This window comes from Peromyscus eremicus, chromosome 7 (assembly GCF_949786415.1).
Source record: "Peromyscus eremicus chromosome 7, PerEre_H2_v1, whole genome shotgun sequence".
NCBI classification, from domain to species: Eukaryota; Metazoa; Chordata; class Mammalia; order Rodentia; family Cricetidae; genus Peromyscus; species Peromyscus eremicus.
Genome location: NC_081422.1, coordinates 61,008,545 through 61,025,375, shown reverse-complemented (window position 1 = coordinate 61,025,375; position 16,831 = coordinate 61,008,545). Strand labels below are relative to the sequence as shown.

At 36.3% G+C, this 16,831-nt stretch overlaps 1 protein-coding gene across 7 annotated transcripts in view; it reads right to left on the bottom strand.

The window, feature by feature from the left end:
- Herc1 (HECT and RLD domain containing E3 ubiquitin protein ligase family member 1) overlaps positions 1-16,831 on the bottom strand; it is a 160,797-nt gene that overhangs the window by 86,919 nt on the left and 57,047 nt on the right. For all 7 annotated transcript variants that reach the window (XM_059268149.1, XM_059268153.1, XM_059268155.1 and 4 more), the window contains exons 19-25: positions 14,317-14,490; positions 12,258-12,372; positions 12,048-12,168; positions 9,557-9,728; positions 5,836-6,148; positions 5,287-5,407; positions 3,278-3,329 (exon numbers count right to left, since the gene is read on the bottom strand). In XM_059268149.1, coding sequence (XP_059124132.1) covers positions 3,278-3,329; positions 5,287-5,407; positions 5,836-6,148; positions 9,557-9,728; positions 12,048-12,168; positions 12,258-12,372; positions 14,317-14,490 — 1,068 coding nt within the window. The remainder of the gene's footprint in view (positions 1-3,277; positions 3,330-5,286; positions 5,408-5,835; positions 6,149-9,556; positions 9,729-12,047; positions 12,169-12,257; positions 12,373-14,316; positions 14,491-16,831) is intronic.

Below are 16,831 nucleotides of genomic sequence, written 5' to 3'. Positions count from 1 at the left end.
TATTATTATTATTATTATTATTATTATTATTATTATTATTATTACTATTATTTCTCCCCTGTTCCTCTTATCTGACTTTCAGAAAGTCAGGACCACTGAGACCAATAAATGGAAAAGCTATTCAAGAGAAAATTTTTTTATTTCCTCCTCAAATACTGGAAATGAATAAATATGCATATAAAAGAATCCTCTTTGGCTACACATGTGTTTGTTCACCATAGTACAAGTAACAGTTTCACAACAAACAGTTTGGTCCAAACAGTTCTCATACTTGGCAAGTTCAACTGACCAAGAGAAGATATGCATATTAAAGTTATGGCATCTGGTTCATGCTGACAGTAAGAAATACAGTGGTTTACTGTACCAACATTTAAAGGCAAAATGAAATATACACTTCCTCCAGTGTGATCCAAGGGAAATCACCTAAATAGCTAAGATTTGTAAAAATTTATTAACAAGTATTAAATGTATTTTTTAATTGAAGATTTATTTGATTTCAAATTATATGTCTATTGCAGAGGTGGTCTGTGCACACGAATACCAATGATTATTTTTTCTTTTTGGTTTTTTTGAGATGAAGCTTGTCTACCTAGCTTCACTCCTGACACTAGTGATCTTGAAAGCAGGAGGGCATGTGATCCCCTGGAATCAGAGTTACAGGTTGTCAACAACCTGATATGGGTAATAACTGGACTCCGGACCTCTCCAAGAGCAGTATGTGCTCTAAACAACTGAGCTATCTTTCCAGACCCTCTTAAATGTACTTTCAGTATGTCTGAAGAAAGGCAACTATTACAGTAAATAAAATAAAATTTACAAAGTATGCATTTTGATTGTGTATTAAATCTAGGATACTGAGACTGAAAAGTAACTATTTTGGACTACATTCCTAAAACAGTAACTGTTGTACTTTCTAGTCACTTGTCCCTAGGAATAAAATCAAAAGCAAAATTGTTCCCTGGGAACATTAACACAGAAAAATTAACACAATAAATTGGTACCACATTAAGTGATATAAAATTTTAAATAACCACACTGCCTCCCTATTATAATTTCCCAAATGAGTAGTTTCCATGAGGGTCTCTATGTGATTTCCTTATTTAAAAAAAAAAAGTTAAATTCCAACAAGTCAATAAGGAAGTGCTAGTACTACCTTGAGATTTTTAAGGAAGATAGTTTGTCCATAAATAAAATTAGGATTAATGGCTTAATTTATATCTATTTAGAGCTAAAGCTATAGGAAATCTAAATGTTCTTTCAATAGGCAACAATTCTACATTTTAAGATGTTGATTCCCAATTAAAATATGGGCTACTCTGAATTCGAAGGTAAACATGGTACTTTGCTTTATTTAAAAGATACTGCTTTGTTTCGCCCTGGTTTGATTAGGAGAAATTAAATATCAAATGTGTATCTCCAAGAGCATTAAAAAATTTTGTAAGAAAATAACTACAGCCAATGGACTACTGCTTACAAATACAGCTACGATAAAATATTAGCAAGCCCTCAAACTCTAGGTTAGCTTTCCTCTGCTCCTTAGCAAGTCTGCAGGTGTTCACTCTCTTGCAGTAGTAAGCACTTAATGCTTTAGCATTCTTGCCACCTCTCCGGAATGCTGAGATTAGAGGCATGTGCCGCCATGCTCAGATTTAACATGTAACATCAAACTAGTCACCTGAGCTAAACAAGCTAGGAAAGTAAGTTATACTCCAAAAACTTGATTGTTAAAGCAAGTGAACCATCAATTTCCAAAGTATTTTAAAATAGAATGTATATTGCACATTATATTAATATCATATAGTTTCTTTTATATCACGAATAACTTGTAATTTTTTTTTTTAAATAAACCTAGAACCTTTGATACATAATTTCAAGATCTTTCAATAAAGGAAGTATCAGACCTGGGCCTTAATAGTCCTAATACTGTAACAAATTTTAGTCTATATGAGTAAAAATGTTTCTTCTTCCGAGTATATATACAAAATTGTTTTTAATCATGTGACCTATGGTGTTTCTTTTCCATGTTCCTTATCTTTTGTTTGTGGGGATTTTGTTCGGTTTTGGTTCTTTTTACTTACGGACAGAAGCCTAAAACACCAAGAAAGGGTTTTACTTTGAAGAACAGAAGACTGAATATCACAAAAACAAATTTTCTTCACAAGCTTTTAGAAAATAGCCACCAGTAGAAATTCTTAACATTTTATATTTTTATAAAACTGTCATATACATGGTTTTAAATGAAAGTGTTAGTTAATAAGAGAAGACTAATATTTAAGAGTGTTTTCAGTTGCCCTTGGACTTATACTACCTAAAGCCACTGCTCTTTTCCTCCATTTGCAAATGTGTTAACTGACATCCACTTTCATGCGTGTTAACATTCATTCATTAAGATAGAGATACTCTGCTGTGGATATCACTCTATATAAATAAAGCATTGATTGGCCAGTAACCAGGCAGGAAGTATAGGCGGGACAAGGAGAGAGAAGAATTGAGGAAGGAGGAAGGAAAGGGGGACCGGCTGGAGCCACTGCCAAGACAAGGAAGATGTAAAGTACCGGTAAGCCACAAGCCACGTGGCAAAGTAAAGATTAATAGAAATGGGCTGAATATAATAGTGAGAGCTAGACAATGATAGGCCTGAGCTAATGGCCAAGCAGTTTAAATAATGTAGGAGTCTGTGTGTTTATTTTATAAGTGGGCTCCGGGACTGGTGGGACTTGGCGGTGGGAGCTGGAGAAAAATTCTCCAGCTACAATACTCAGAAAAGACTCCTGGTAATATATAAAGTTGCTCCTCAAAGAAAAATTGTTTATTACATGCCATATAATAAAAGAACAAAAGGAGAAAGCAACCTAGAAACTTTCTATTTGAAGATGTATACATGTGTATCGGGTAATTCCGTTAGTGTGTCAGAGCACAGAAGATTATATATATGTGTATATATAATATGTATATATATGTATATTATATATACACATATATATAATCTCCTCCCAAAAAAGACAGGCAATGTTTCTGGAATTCCATACTTTTTAAAAATGCTTTCTTTAACAAAGCACATGAAAAAATCATACAGAACTAATTATTACCTCATGCTTTACCATATTTTAAATGTATGTGCATTTTGGAGAAAATTGTCTTCCTTTTAATTTTTCTCATAAAATACTTTTGAATTGCTTTTGACAATGATATCCCAGTAACAATCAGAAATAAATATATCAGACAGAAAAACAGCTACTTAATTTAATCTGGTATTTAGTATTTTCTTAAGATTTACCTCTTTTCCTATGAGACGATGCCAAATCCAAATCAACATTTCGTCGGCCACTCTATTACCAAAAAAATAGAAAAAAAGAAAAAACAAGGTTAGCTGTAAAAAGTTTCTTTAATAACATTAAAGCATTAAGATAAAAGGTAACAGTTACAGCACTGTCCTATTATTTTTCACCAATAGTCAGACCAGCAACAACACACCACTGAAAACAACTATAGGAGTGCACATGCATATAACTTCACAGACACTAACTCAAGCAAAAAGCATGTGTAGTAATTATAACAGAAGAGCAGTTTTCTTTGCTGCTACCTTTTTCTCATCCTTACTTTCATTTTCTAGTTACGGCATGACCATAATATTTTAAATGCCTAAATCCACTGCAATAGTGTCCTGTTTCCCCAAATTACTACTCTTTCCTCTGTCTTTGTTTTCCTTTCTTTTCCAAATCTGCACTAGCCTTGACTGACAGGTATACTAACAAAAAGTTATGCAGTTCTAAGCATCTACTGGCATGCTAAAATACTTTTTTTTTTAAGTTTTTTTTTTTAATCTGTTAAAATAGAGAAATCTCTAATGGAACTGCAGACAGCTTAAAGGGGCAATAAATGCTTTCAGGAAAAACAGAAGTCTACTCTGTGTGTATCAGGTAGTGAAGGGTATAAACTGTCTACTCTCAACTGTCCATATGTACAAGTAATCACACATAAACCATACATAACTTAAGTTCATGCATTTAACATTATGACAATTTCAATTGGGCTTTGAGGTGTTTTACACAAACAAAAAAATGAGTGTCAGATAAGACTATGGAAGAAACTAATGAATGGGCTATTTGGTAAATACTGTAGAAAGCCTTCACCTATTTCACATATAAACACCTACGAATGCTCCACGTGTAGGTAAACATATTTTGTCTTATCTGTCCATACATACATATTAACAGAAAGTGATTCGGTCTCAGGTTATTTCATGCTGGATAAACCAAGCTCATCCAACCAGGCTCATAAAGACATTACTATGCTATGAAATGTTTTCATGCATATGCCATTGCTCAAAGAAGAAATAGCTATTTCTCTTTAACTGAGTTGTTTTAATCTTTTAGACACTCTGAGTTGTATAATACTTCTTCCTGTTTGGTGACTCCTCTCTACTCAGAATATTCCTAATGATGCATAAATCTTACTCAGGGCCTTTATCTTACTGTCTAGTCTCTTTTTCAGTGTTTGTTCATTCATGTAGATTATTGTTTTGAAAAGTATTTGCTTTTTTTGTGTGTTTGTTTGTTTTTGAGACAGGGTTTCTCTGTGTTGCCCTGGCCATCCTGGAACTCGCTCCATAGACCACGTTGGCCTTGAACTCAGAGACTTGTGCTGCCACCAATGCCAGCAAGTATTTGCTTTTTATATGCTAAATCCTTTTAGTTCTGAAGGAGCTAGGTAATAGCTTTAAGAGTATAATACAAAATGTTGATGAGAATTACAGTCTGCATTCAAATGATTCAATGAATGTCAATCAAATGTCAATAGATTTTAGTATTTTTTTTGTTCACTAAGACAGTAGATAATTCACTATAAAATATATCTTACAAAAGAAGGCTCAAACCTAGTTACCTTTATTTGAAAGAAAATTTATATTTCATTCACTAACAATCCAGAGGCACTGCTGGACATCAAATATAAGAATAATGGGTTACCACCTACTAAGACAGAGTACAAGAGAAGAAGGTTAGGAGAAGATGAATCCCTTGTTGCATAGGCTAAGACTGAGGCAGACTACCTCATCCAGTGAACTATGCAAGAGTCAAACCTATGAAGCAGCACCTTAGGAAGAAGGCAGGGCTGAAGATCAAAATAATTAGCAGACAGGAGGTAAATATTTATATAAATAGATCTATATTATTTCTATTACAAATCTTTCAAGTTTGTATATGCCTAAATCAAATATAAATTACTCTAACCAAAGCCTCATATATCATAGCTTGAAAGCAAACTTCCTTCTTTAGATATACTTACCAGTGCATAACCCTCTTCATCTGATTCAGGCTGAGACAAATCAGATTCACTCCTGGATTTGATCAGTCTGTAACTTGGACTTGCGTGAACTAGCCGGCTCTCAGCAGTGAGACTTTCACTCCTGTCTCACATGCACAAAGAAAAAGTTTTTGATTGGGGACTGTTAGTGAACATAAAACTGAATGGAACTAGCAGCAAAGAGCTAATGTACAGTGAGATGTCATTACTTCTTCCCACAGAAAGCCTGGCTTACGTAAAGCATAAAACCCTCTAGAATTACATCAAGTGTTTTTATAGCACTTAATTAAATTACAGAGAAATACAAGCAGTTTTTGGATGTTTGTTAATTGTGGTTGTTTATATGTATGGAAAACTTGCTCCTCATGGAACCAGAAATTCACATTGCAGGCTGAACCAGAACTACTTATTTTAAATTCACCCTAGTCAACTTGTATTTCTTCTTCTGTCTTTGACATTTCAGAACAGATACTCATTGCAAGAAATACCTAAGGAAAGAGAACAACATTTTCAGTTTCCAGTCAGGCCCACCTGGTCATAAGTCCAATGCCTTCCGAGGCACTCACAGAAGGCTGCTGTGACTGCCCTTCTTCCCTTCGCTTCTGAAGCTCATCAATCACAGGACTTACTCCTAATATCAGGAGCGCACAGCGGTGGATCACAGAGTTGCAGGCAGCAGTGTACACATCCTGCCCCTCAGGAAGGTCTGTGCTGACCCTTCGCTCCTGCTGAGACTGGGGAGGTGGGTCATCAGCTCGGGCCCCAGACCCTGCCCCACTGCTCATTCTATCTCGGTCTCGACTACGAGCTACTTCTCGGGCTGAGAGGAAACACTGAAAGATTTCTGTAACGTGCAACACAAAAACAAGGTCTTAACACATGGGGAGAGAAGAGCAAAAAAAATAACAATGAAAACAGTCAAAAAGTTTGAACCAAAACTTACTGAAATGGGGGAAAAATCAGTTTTTAGACAATAAATACAGTTTGTAACAAAGTTATATCACAATGTTATACTTCTCATAAAAATTGCAATAAAAAATATTTCTATACGTTAGAATTTGGATTTGGCTGGTTCTACCTTGAAAGAGTTAGGGTTGTGACATCTTAAAACATGTCAAATTGGTATACTGACTGTTTAGGTGTGACTTTGGAAAGGGCTATTTGGCTTGTCTTTTCCTCTATGAAGCAAGTCCAGTAGACTCTTTTGGGAGGAGACATATTCACAGATCAAGAGCAGAAAATAGCCTCAATCACCAAAGACTGGCAACCAGATTGCCAGATCAGACCAAGCAAACTCTCTAAAGTAAGCTCAGCTCCCTCACCTCCCCTGCCTCCTGTAGTTCTTTATACCATCTGTGGAGAGTTTCCCCACTCTAGCTATCCACTTGTCACTTCTTAAATTAATTGTTCTTTATCAACAAAATATAAAAGCATCAAGCTTTAGTCATTTCTTTTGGAATTCATTTTCTTGTGAGGATTCCTATTGATACATAAAACTAATGAAAATTATATGCATTTGTTAATCAGCTCTTGTATTAATGTGATTCCTAGATCCAGTCAAAAAGGTCACATAAGAACCAAAGAATGACAGAGTGGGTCCCCCTCTTCAGGATTTCAAATCTTACTAGTGGGTTAGGACAGTTTTCAAAGTGTAGTCCCAGAACAGCAGCTACAGTATTTGTGCAACTGTTAAAAATGCTAGTATTAGGTCCATGCAAATTTTCTGAGTCAGAAACTCTAGGAATAGAACCCAGAAATGTAACAAAATGTAACAAGTCCTCCAGCTGGTTCTAAAGACCAATATAAAGCTCCAGGCCAGTGGTTCTCAACCTTCCTAATGCTGCAACCCTTTTAAATAGTTCCTCATGTTGTGGTGACCTCCCAACCATAAAATTATTTTTGTTGCTACTTCATAACTGCAATTTTGCTACAGTCATGAATCATAATGTAAATATCTGATATGCAGTCCCTGTGAAAGAGTCATTTGACCCACCCCCCAAAGGGATCGTGACCCACAGGTTGAGAACCGCTACTCTAGGTTAAGTTTCAAATAACAAGAAACTTGCTTATTTCTGAAATGTTCATTACCTTTGTATGAAAAAAAATGTCAGGTTATAAGGAAAATAGCAGATTTCAGCTTATGTGTAATGAAAAGCCTCTTCCTACCTTCCCAAGTTTATGTAATTTCTAACAATTACAGTTGGCCGTATCTTACACATTAAAAAGCAGCCACCAAAAATCTTTGCTGAAACAGAATCTGTTTATGATGTGCAAGATTGTCTCCACAGTCATATACCATTATCTGAAGGTCCATTTAACACAGCCCATGCTGTTCATTAAGTATAAAATGCTATTGAGTCAGCAAGGTTCTGGGGCTGCTGTCATAATAGATTTTCTGCAATAGCTAAAGAATTTTTTGCTCAAATTTGGAGCTAAGGAAGTTCAATGGGAACTTCAGGCAAAGAGGTTGGTAAAACATTAGATTCCCTTTAATCCCAGCACTCGGGAGGCAGAGCGAGGCGGATCTCTGTGAGTTCGAGGCCAGCCTGGGCTACCAAGTGAGTTCCAGGAAAGGCTCAAAGCTACACAGAGAAACCCTGTCTCGAAAAACCAAAAACATTAGATTCACCTGGAAGTTCCTATTTAAAAGTTTGTACAACTTTATTTTGTTACATGTATTTTATTTATTTGTTGGGGAGGCACACATATGTGAAGGTCAGAAGCCTCTGGCAGGGGTTGGTTCGTTCCTTCCATGGTGTGTGGATTCTAGAGATCAAACTCAGGCCATCGGAGTTGGCAGAATGGCCTTTATCCACTGAGCCATGTTGTCCTCCAAAAATTAGACCTTCACATTTAGAGAATTAATGATATTTTTCATTATGCTGTAAAATGTTCCTTACTTTAGTAAAATCAAAGCAACAAACTCTCAGGTTCAGAGCTGGGAAGTAGTTAAAGCCATATAACAGATAATGAATTTTCAGCAGACCTGGTTCTAATTTGAGCTATTATTAACTGTGGCTTTAGGTACATAATTCTGCCTCCTTAAGCCTCAATTCACCTATCTTTACAACAGCACATTATTAGAACTTTAAGACTATTGTGAGAATTATGAATTACTCTATTTCAAACCCCTGGCCCAGTGCCTAGAGCATCATAGGTGTTCACAGCTTATAGCTAGTTTATACATTACCATTCCCCAAAGGACTATTATGCTTTCTTTTACTGTAATGGAAAACTATACTTTGTTAGTATGCTGTCCTCTCTGACCTCTTTTCCAGGAATTTCTAAACTAATTTTTAAATTTAACTATGGAAGTTCTCTCAGTTTAGCTATCAAAATTCTACTAGTCACTCTCCCTATCTGAGAATTCCTTTATTCCACCTTATCTTTTCTTTTTGGTTTAAATTGTTTTTAGTTTTCTTTTGAGAGATCTGAAAATAATTTTCAGAAGAACACAGAATATAAATAAAACAATAGTAAAACTAGGGGATACAGGTCAATGGTACAGTGCTTGCCTAATGTGTGAGAGCCTAAGTTCAACCCCTAGTGCCACCTCCTGATAAGCTGAATACATATACAAATAATGTCAAAAACAAATGTAGAGCTGGTCATGAGGCTGCAGGCTACAAACTGAATATGCATGTTAATGTAAAATAGCCAAATCACTTAAGATATTAGTAATTCTCTTTAATATAAATAACTATCTTTTAAGAATTATCTGGAGGCTTGGAATATAAAGTATAAAAAGTTCCATTCATCCACCCAAGTCATTTCCATATTACTGTTCTATACTACTCTTATCTCTTGTACCTACTAAAATAAAGTATAATTGAAAATTTGGAATTTTAAAAGCTTTACACATGGAATACAATTTGAACCTCCTAATTGGAATATAAGGGGCTCATTCCCTCACCACATAGAGGTCTGACAGCTCGATGAACAACATGGTAACCTCTAGAGGACTATTTTGAATAATTTTATTTAAAGCCTCTTAGATGTCATTTCATGCATAGAACTGAGTAGAACAGAAACTGAGACGATTTCTTTGAGGCATTTTCAACCCAGAACAAAAGCATTGGAGTGGCACTATCCTAATTTCAAAAGTCCCCTGTAATGTTGGCTAATGTAGACTTAGATCCCTTGTACAGTTTCAGATGCTTTTAGAAGCACTACAGACACTCTGTCTTTCTCACTTGTCCTATGAAAAAGCATGTCATGATGTTCACTTCTCAAGTAAGAAAGATGTACTTACTGCCAGCTGTCATTACTTCATGTTCCCGTTCTTCCTCCTCATCTTCTGGCTCTGGATGCCCATCCTCCCTGTCTCTCTCAGCCTGCTCTTCCATTTCAGCTTCTTCATCAATGGTCCGGGTAAAGGAATGCTCTTGAGGATCAATATCTGCAGAGTCTTGGTTGTCTGAGATCTAAAACAAATAATAGGAAACCACACTGAATATATTTTTCCAAAGCTTTAAAAACTTTTCATAAAACCTTTTTTTTTTTTTTTTTTTTTTTTTGGTTTTTCGAGACAGGGTTTCTCTGCATAGCTTTGCGCCTTTCCTGGATCTCACTCTGTTGACCAGGCTGGCCTCGAACTCACAAAGATCCACCTGCCTCTACCTCCCAAGTGCTGGGATTAAAGGCATGCGCTACCACTGCCCGGCTCATAAAACCTTTTTATTCCTCCTCAAGACAGGGTTTCTCTATAGCTCTGGCTGTCCTGGAACTCGCTCTGTTGACAAGGCTGGCCTTGAACTCACAGAGATCCACCTGCCTTTGCCTCTCAAGTGCTGGGATTAAAGGCGTGCGCCACCACCGCCTGGCAAAATCTTAATTTATATCTTAGAAAATACTGCTGGTATAATAATAACCCATAAACTTTACAAATGGCACTGGTAAATTTCAAAGATTACACAGACTATATGCACACAAATATATACACAGATAGGTATATGCTCTTTCTTTCTTGGTATTTTCATTTAAATGCCATGCTTTAAATCATTCATTCTGCTGTCTGGCTACAAACTACAGAGCTGCAATGTAAGTTACAACATGACACAAGCATAAAAGGTGACTTTTCTTACTTGGTTTTGAGGTTTTTATTATTGTTTGTTTTTTTTATTTTTGTTTGTTTGAGACAGGTCTCTCTGTTTAACCCTGGCTGTCCCAGAACTCACTAGATACGCCAGGCTAGTTTTTAACCACTTGCCCCTGTCTTCCAAATGCTGAGATTAAAGATGTGTGCCATTATGTCCAGCAAAAGGTAATTATTTGATTCTACTGTTTCCTTCAAGTTCTCTATGCTATTACTCTGTAAAAAGTAATGCCTGGGGGAGCAGTGCTAGGAGTCAAATCCAAAGCCTTACACGTTTGATAATCACTCTACCGTATAACTATAATCCCAGTTTACCAATAATTCTAAATTTAAGATAGCATTCTTTTACACTTTAACTTTGCCCTCCCCCCCCAAAAAGAACCCCAAAGTTCAAAATCTAGGAAGAACAATGTTAACTTAGTTTCCCATGGTGGTCATGCTATCCAACAGTTATCTCTAGACAGAAAGAAGAGTCCTGACAACAGATACTCGGAGAGTCACAAATATCCTAACTAAATAATTCATCTCATAAATTTCAATACAAAGTACAAATGAAAACTTTCAACTAGAATCATAATAAATATTTGTGATTCATGACCAGTAAATTACTTAGAAATTTCACAATCTAGGGATACTTAGCAGTGAGGCCCATATATTACATATTTACTTTCATAATATATGAGTTTCAAGTTGGAGCCTCAAAAAATGACAAATTAATATTTCTTATAGACTTGTAAGGTCACTCTCAAATATTCATATCCACAAATACTAAGCCAGTGCATGCTGAAGTTTTCTCTGTTTATGCTTAACATCACAAAGAGCAAAGGATCTGATACGCCTTAAAGTAAGCACTGTGAAGAGGATGCTCTCAGGCTTGTTCTTGTAACTACAGGATTGTGTTACCAGAATACCAGGCCCTTTCAAAATCATCTCCTATTTGTTGTCAGAATTATTTCTGGATCATCCTCAATCAATGGTCTCAATCTTCACTTTCAGAATGCACAATTCTAATTACAGGAAGACTAATTTTTTTTATCTTTTAATTTTGTCCCTTTTTTACCTTTTTCTACACTGAGTATTTTTTAATATTCTCCTGTTCTTTTAAAACTTCCCAGTTCTTTTTTTGTTTTGTTTTGTTTTTGTTTTTCAAGACAGGGTTTCTCTGTGTATCCCTGGCTGTCCTAGATCTTGCTCTGTAGACCAGGCTGGCCTTGAACTCACAGAGATCTGCCTGCCTCTGCCTCCCAAGTGCTGGGATTAAAGACATGTGCCACCACTACCTAGCCCTTTCCAGTTCTTGTATGATTCTTGCATTTATTTTTAATTAATCTGAGGTATCTATTAACAACCCTAATAATTTCTGGCATCCTATGTTAATAAACAAGATAATTCCAGTGTAGCTTAATTTAAAAAAAGAAGACTGCCTATGATATGGACAAGCCAGTTTGTCACTAACATCTATGCAGACAAAGCTATTACTTAGCCTCATCACATTTGATAAAAATGAGGTAAACAAACCCCACTCTTCATTCTTCCATCATTTTTCACTAGAAAACATGCTAGCATGATTTGAACATCTGTACCCGTGTGGGGCTACCTCTAACAAGCTTGCAGAAAAACACAGAAATTAATTGATTTCCAACTTTACCCATCTGTCTCGTGATGATGACCTGGTTTGAATAAGTTCAAGGTTCTTGCAAGCAAGTAAACGACTTCGAACTTTGTATACACAACGGTACACTTCTGATAAGCTTTTACCAGGTTGGTATCTAAATAAAGAACCAAAATAGAAAAGTTACCTAATTTCTAACATCATGAGAGCAAATATTTGTCTGAGGATAGTTTTTAAGTTACTTGCCGGCTTTCTCCACATGCTTGACTGAGTAAGTTTGTGTGTTTGAGAAGTGCTGCAAGAACAAATCTAGACACAGTGTCCAAGAGGGACTCATTACTTAAAGTTGCACTGTCCCAATCTGAAAGTAAAAATGATACAAACATTTAAAAGGACTCAGAAAACAGTTCCAAGGTAATATTAGTAACTTTAGTTTCCCAACACCTGAATTTTACCAAATTTCTGAACAACTACTTGACAAATGCACATACTATTTCAGGTGCTGTGGGTACAGTTTTGAACAAACCACAACTCTGCTCTCATGGAATCTGAATCTTCGTGTAGCGCATGGAGATAAAAAGACAGTAAGTGAATCTGACAGGCAAGGGCTAAGGAGAGAAACAAAGCAAGGCAAGAACTGGGGCACTGTGCTGTGTAATTACTATTTCATACAGGGTGCTCTGAACAGCTTTCTGATTTGAGCAGAGAAGAGATCTAAGTGAAGCAAGGGAAGAAACCTCATGGACACAGTATAAGATTAGGATAACCATGTGCTAAGAACATAGCTTGAGAGTTCAGGAGGTCAGAACTGCTGCTGGAGCAAATGGTACATACACAAGAGTGGAAGGAGAAGCCGTTAGAGAGCTGGTGGGAATTCGATGATGACACTGGTCTTGCAAACCAGTACAAATCCTCTGGGTCTGACTTACAGGAAAATGAGAAGCAGCATTAGAGGGCTTTGAACAGAGAAATGATAAAATCTGACCTATATTTTAAAAGCTCCACCTTTTGGGTGGAGAACTGACTATACAGACAGAAGAAGCAGAAGTCATTACTGCAGTAAGCAATGATGGCGACATCAGGGCAAGAGCAATGCAAGTCTTGAGAAGCTTTCAGAGGCCACACGAATTCTGAAAGTGTTGCCAAGATTTGAAGACATGGAAACTAAGAATGAATCAAGGACATGGTTTGAAATTTACACATAAAATTAATTATACTGATTAAATACATATTAGAAATGGAAATGTCACCATATATTTGCATACTACTTATTAGCTGGAGTATGCTGAGAATGGAAGACCACAGAAATTTTGTGGGAAGGGAGCTGGAATCAAAGGTCTGGATTTGAACACTTTCCATTAAGCAGCCCCAAATTGAATAAACTATTCACTCGTGCATAAACACATATAAAACTATGTATATGATAATTTTAAACCATAAACGTAGATCCTGTTAGAGTACAAGTACATCTGGGTAATTTAAAACATCTGGACAGAAATGAATATATTTAATTGAAAACTCAAATCACAGTATTAAATAAAGAAAACTTGCCAGGTGTTTTTTCTCCCATTCTTTAATTCTATGTTGGCAGAGCATAGAGTATATTATACTAGACAGAGTATATACTCTTAAAATAGAGAATATTAAGCAGATCAAAAAAAAAACATGGAAAAAACAGAGACTACAGATATGACTCAACAACACGGATGACTGTGTTCATTGGGGTCCTTATTTTGAGATATAACCCAGATTATCCTCAAACTCACTACATAGTGGATGCTGACTTTAAACTGATCCTCCTGCTTCGCATCTAGAGTGCAGGGCTTATAGGTATGCACAGCATGCCCAGCTTTAATATGAGTCATTACTAAACATGGAAGCTAAGAATGAATCAAGGACATGGTTTGAAATTTACACATAAAATTAATTCTGATTAAAAACATATTAGAAATGGAAATGTCACCATATATTTACATACTACTTACTACTACATTTAATAGTATATCTCAAATGGGTATTATTAGCCCTCTGAATATACAAAAAAAATTTATAGATAAATACTCAGTAAGCCTATAGCCCAGACATCTAAATATATATTCTCTGATTTAATGTTTCATAGAATATTTTTGTAAAATGATTATTGACACAAAGTCCAACTTTAATACAATCAAGTTTCTTTAAATGAGATATATGTGGGTACAACAAATAATCTGGTGTATTTTCCACAAAGAGAAAAACAAATATTTTAAAATGTTACTTACACATGAACTAGTTAGCACTGCAAATTTCCTTCTCTTTCTCTTACCTTTACTAACAGCATAATCCTGCATGCTGATCCAAAGGCTTCTGGCAGGCTCTTTAGAACAACCCAATGCCAAGTCTACATAGACAGCAATTTCAGGCCGCAATTTGTAATCAAAAGGCTTCTGCTCTTCATTTCCTGAAAGAGCTACTTCTAGTAGGCAGCTCATACATTTATCTATTAAAAAGAATTTTAATAATTCTATTTATTCATTTCTCTTTCTCCCTCCCTCCCTCCGTCCCTCTCTGTGCCATAGCATATATGAAGTAGGAAGACAACTTGCAAGAGTCACTTCTCCTTCTACCATGGAGGTCCTGGGGATGAACTCCAGCTGGCAGCCCTGGCAGCAAACACTTCACACCCTGAGCCATCAGTTCTCAAGTTCCCCCTTTTTTTTTTTTTTTTTTTTTTTTGAGGGGGAAGGTTTGAGACAGGGTTTCTCTGTGCAGAGATGGCTGTCTTGGAACTCACTCTGTTAGACCAGGCTGGCCTCAAACTCAAGAGATTCCAATGCCTCTGCCTCTTGGGTGCTAGGGTTAAATTCAGCCACCACCACCTGGCTAAGTTCCCAATTTTAAACTTTATAAATTTTGTAACTGCAAATAAAATCTTACTTACTCAATACATATGATATTGTGTACTTGGAGCTAATTTAAAGTAGACACTACTAATATGAAGCCTCTAGTTTTTTCAGCTGGAGGCAGTAGCACCTCTCTAATTCCTTCTAGAAAAAAATAGACATTTGGCAAACAAAGGCCAAGAATGCAAAACATCCTACATTTGAAGCACAACCTTGAAGACTGCCATATCCAATAATATACAGAATCATCTTTGAGAAAAGTGTGAGCACAGGGAAAGGAATAGAACTTTTTCTTTTTAAGAGCCTTAAAGGAAAGCAATTAGTTAAAAGTGACTAAAAAAGGATCAGAGATACCATGACCAATTTTCCCCTCAATAATCACATTCACACAGGTAATTCCCAATTCTTCAGTAGGAGCTTTAGCATTCAGAATCATTTTTAGTCTTTTGTAAACAAGAGTGTTGCTATACTGTCTGGGCTAGCCCTGGAATCAGGATCCTCTTACCTTTGTTTCCCAAGTACAGTAATTTCAAGAATATACACACCCACAGCTGGCTCACTTCACTTTTTTTTTTTAATCAATGTTCTAAATGATGGTCAGAGTTTCAAAAAGTACCAAAAGTCAATTTAATCCATAATAGAAATATTACATTTTTACAATTTTATATAAGCAAATACCTTTTCTTGATACAAATTATACAATTTTAATTCTTAAAAACTAAAAAGTAATATTAAAATTGAAGTTTATTTCATTCATACTTAAGTCCCATTAAAAGGGACATATGGATCAACAGACACCTTTTTCACTCAGGAGATTACTGGGGACTGCCTCAGCATGAATGCTAGAAGCACTGGAACCTTCTCCTGCTAAATATCCCTGGAGACCTCCACAATTGAACTTTCTTTACTTCATATGTATCAGTCTAGCTTTCATTAGCCATAGTCAAAATCACTTTTTAATTCAGAAGTAAAATGAGGGGTACATGTGTTTATTTGAAAAAGAAACTACTTTCTTTACTCCTACTATCCACATTTCCATGCCCAAAGCAAAACTTTCCTTTTTTTGGCCTTGGTTTCTTTTCTTTCCACCTTCCCTTTCTCCCTGTCTATCCCACCCCCTTCTCTACCTTGTGGGCTCCCTCCCTCCCATTTCCTCTCTTCCTCTCTCTATGACTTTACCTTGTATATATCTGAGTCTCTTTTTCTTACTAGAAAAATAATAAAAGTTAGGTTTAATATAGGCTAGCTAATCCTACTCAATATTTCGTAGAATCAAAATAGAGGCCCAGAGATTAAAATATCAATCCTGGATAAAACTATTAAACCATATATTGGGACACTGAATAAATCCTTATTTTTGGTCTAAGAGCCAACAAAGTAGAGAAATGAAGACATATGGAAGGAAAGGGAAATCCCAAAGACACTACAAACGGAGGACTAAAACCTGCCATTCACACCTATGGCTGTGCTGGTCAGTTTATGTCAACTTGACACAAACTATAGTCATCTGAGAAGAGGGATCCTCAACTGAGAAAATGCCTTCATAAGACTGGGCTATAGGCAAGCCTGTAGGGTATTTTCTTAATTAGTGATTGATATGGTAGGGCCCAGTCTATTGTGGGTGGGTCGATCCCTGAGTTAGTGGTCCTGGTTTCTATAAGAAAGCAGGCTGAGCAAGCCATGGGGAGCAAGCCAGTAAGGAGCATTTTTCCTGCCTCCAGGTTCCTGCTCTCTTTGAGTTCCTGTTCTTTGATGATGAACAGTGTGATGTGGAAGTTTAAGACAAATAAACCCTTTCCTATCCAAGTTGCTTTTAGTCATGGTGTTTCACCACACCCATAGTAACCCTGACTAACATAGTGTCTGAAAACCAGACACTACTCTGTCTTGATAGGTACTCTACCAGTGCATTCCATTTGGGGAAGCAGTTTTGTAACC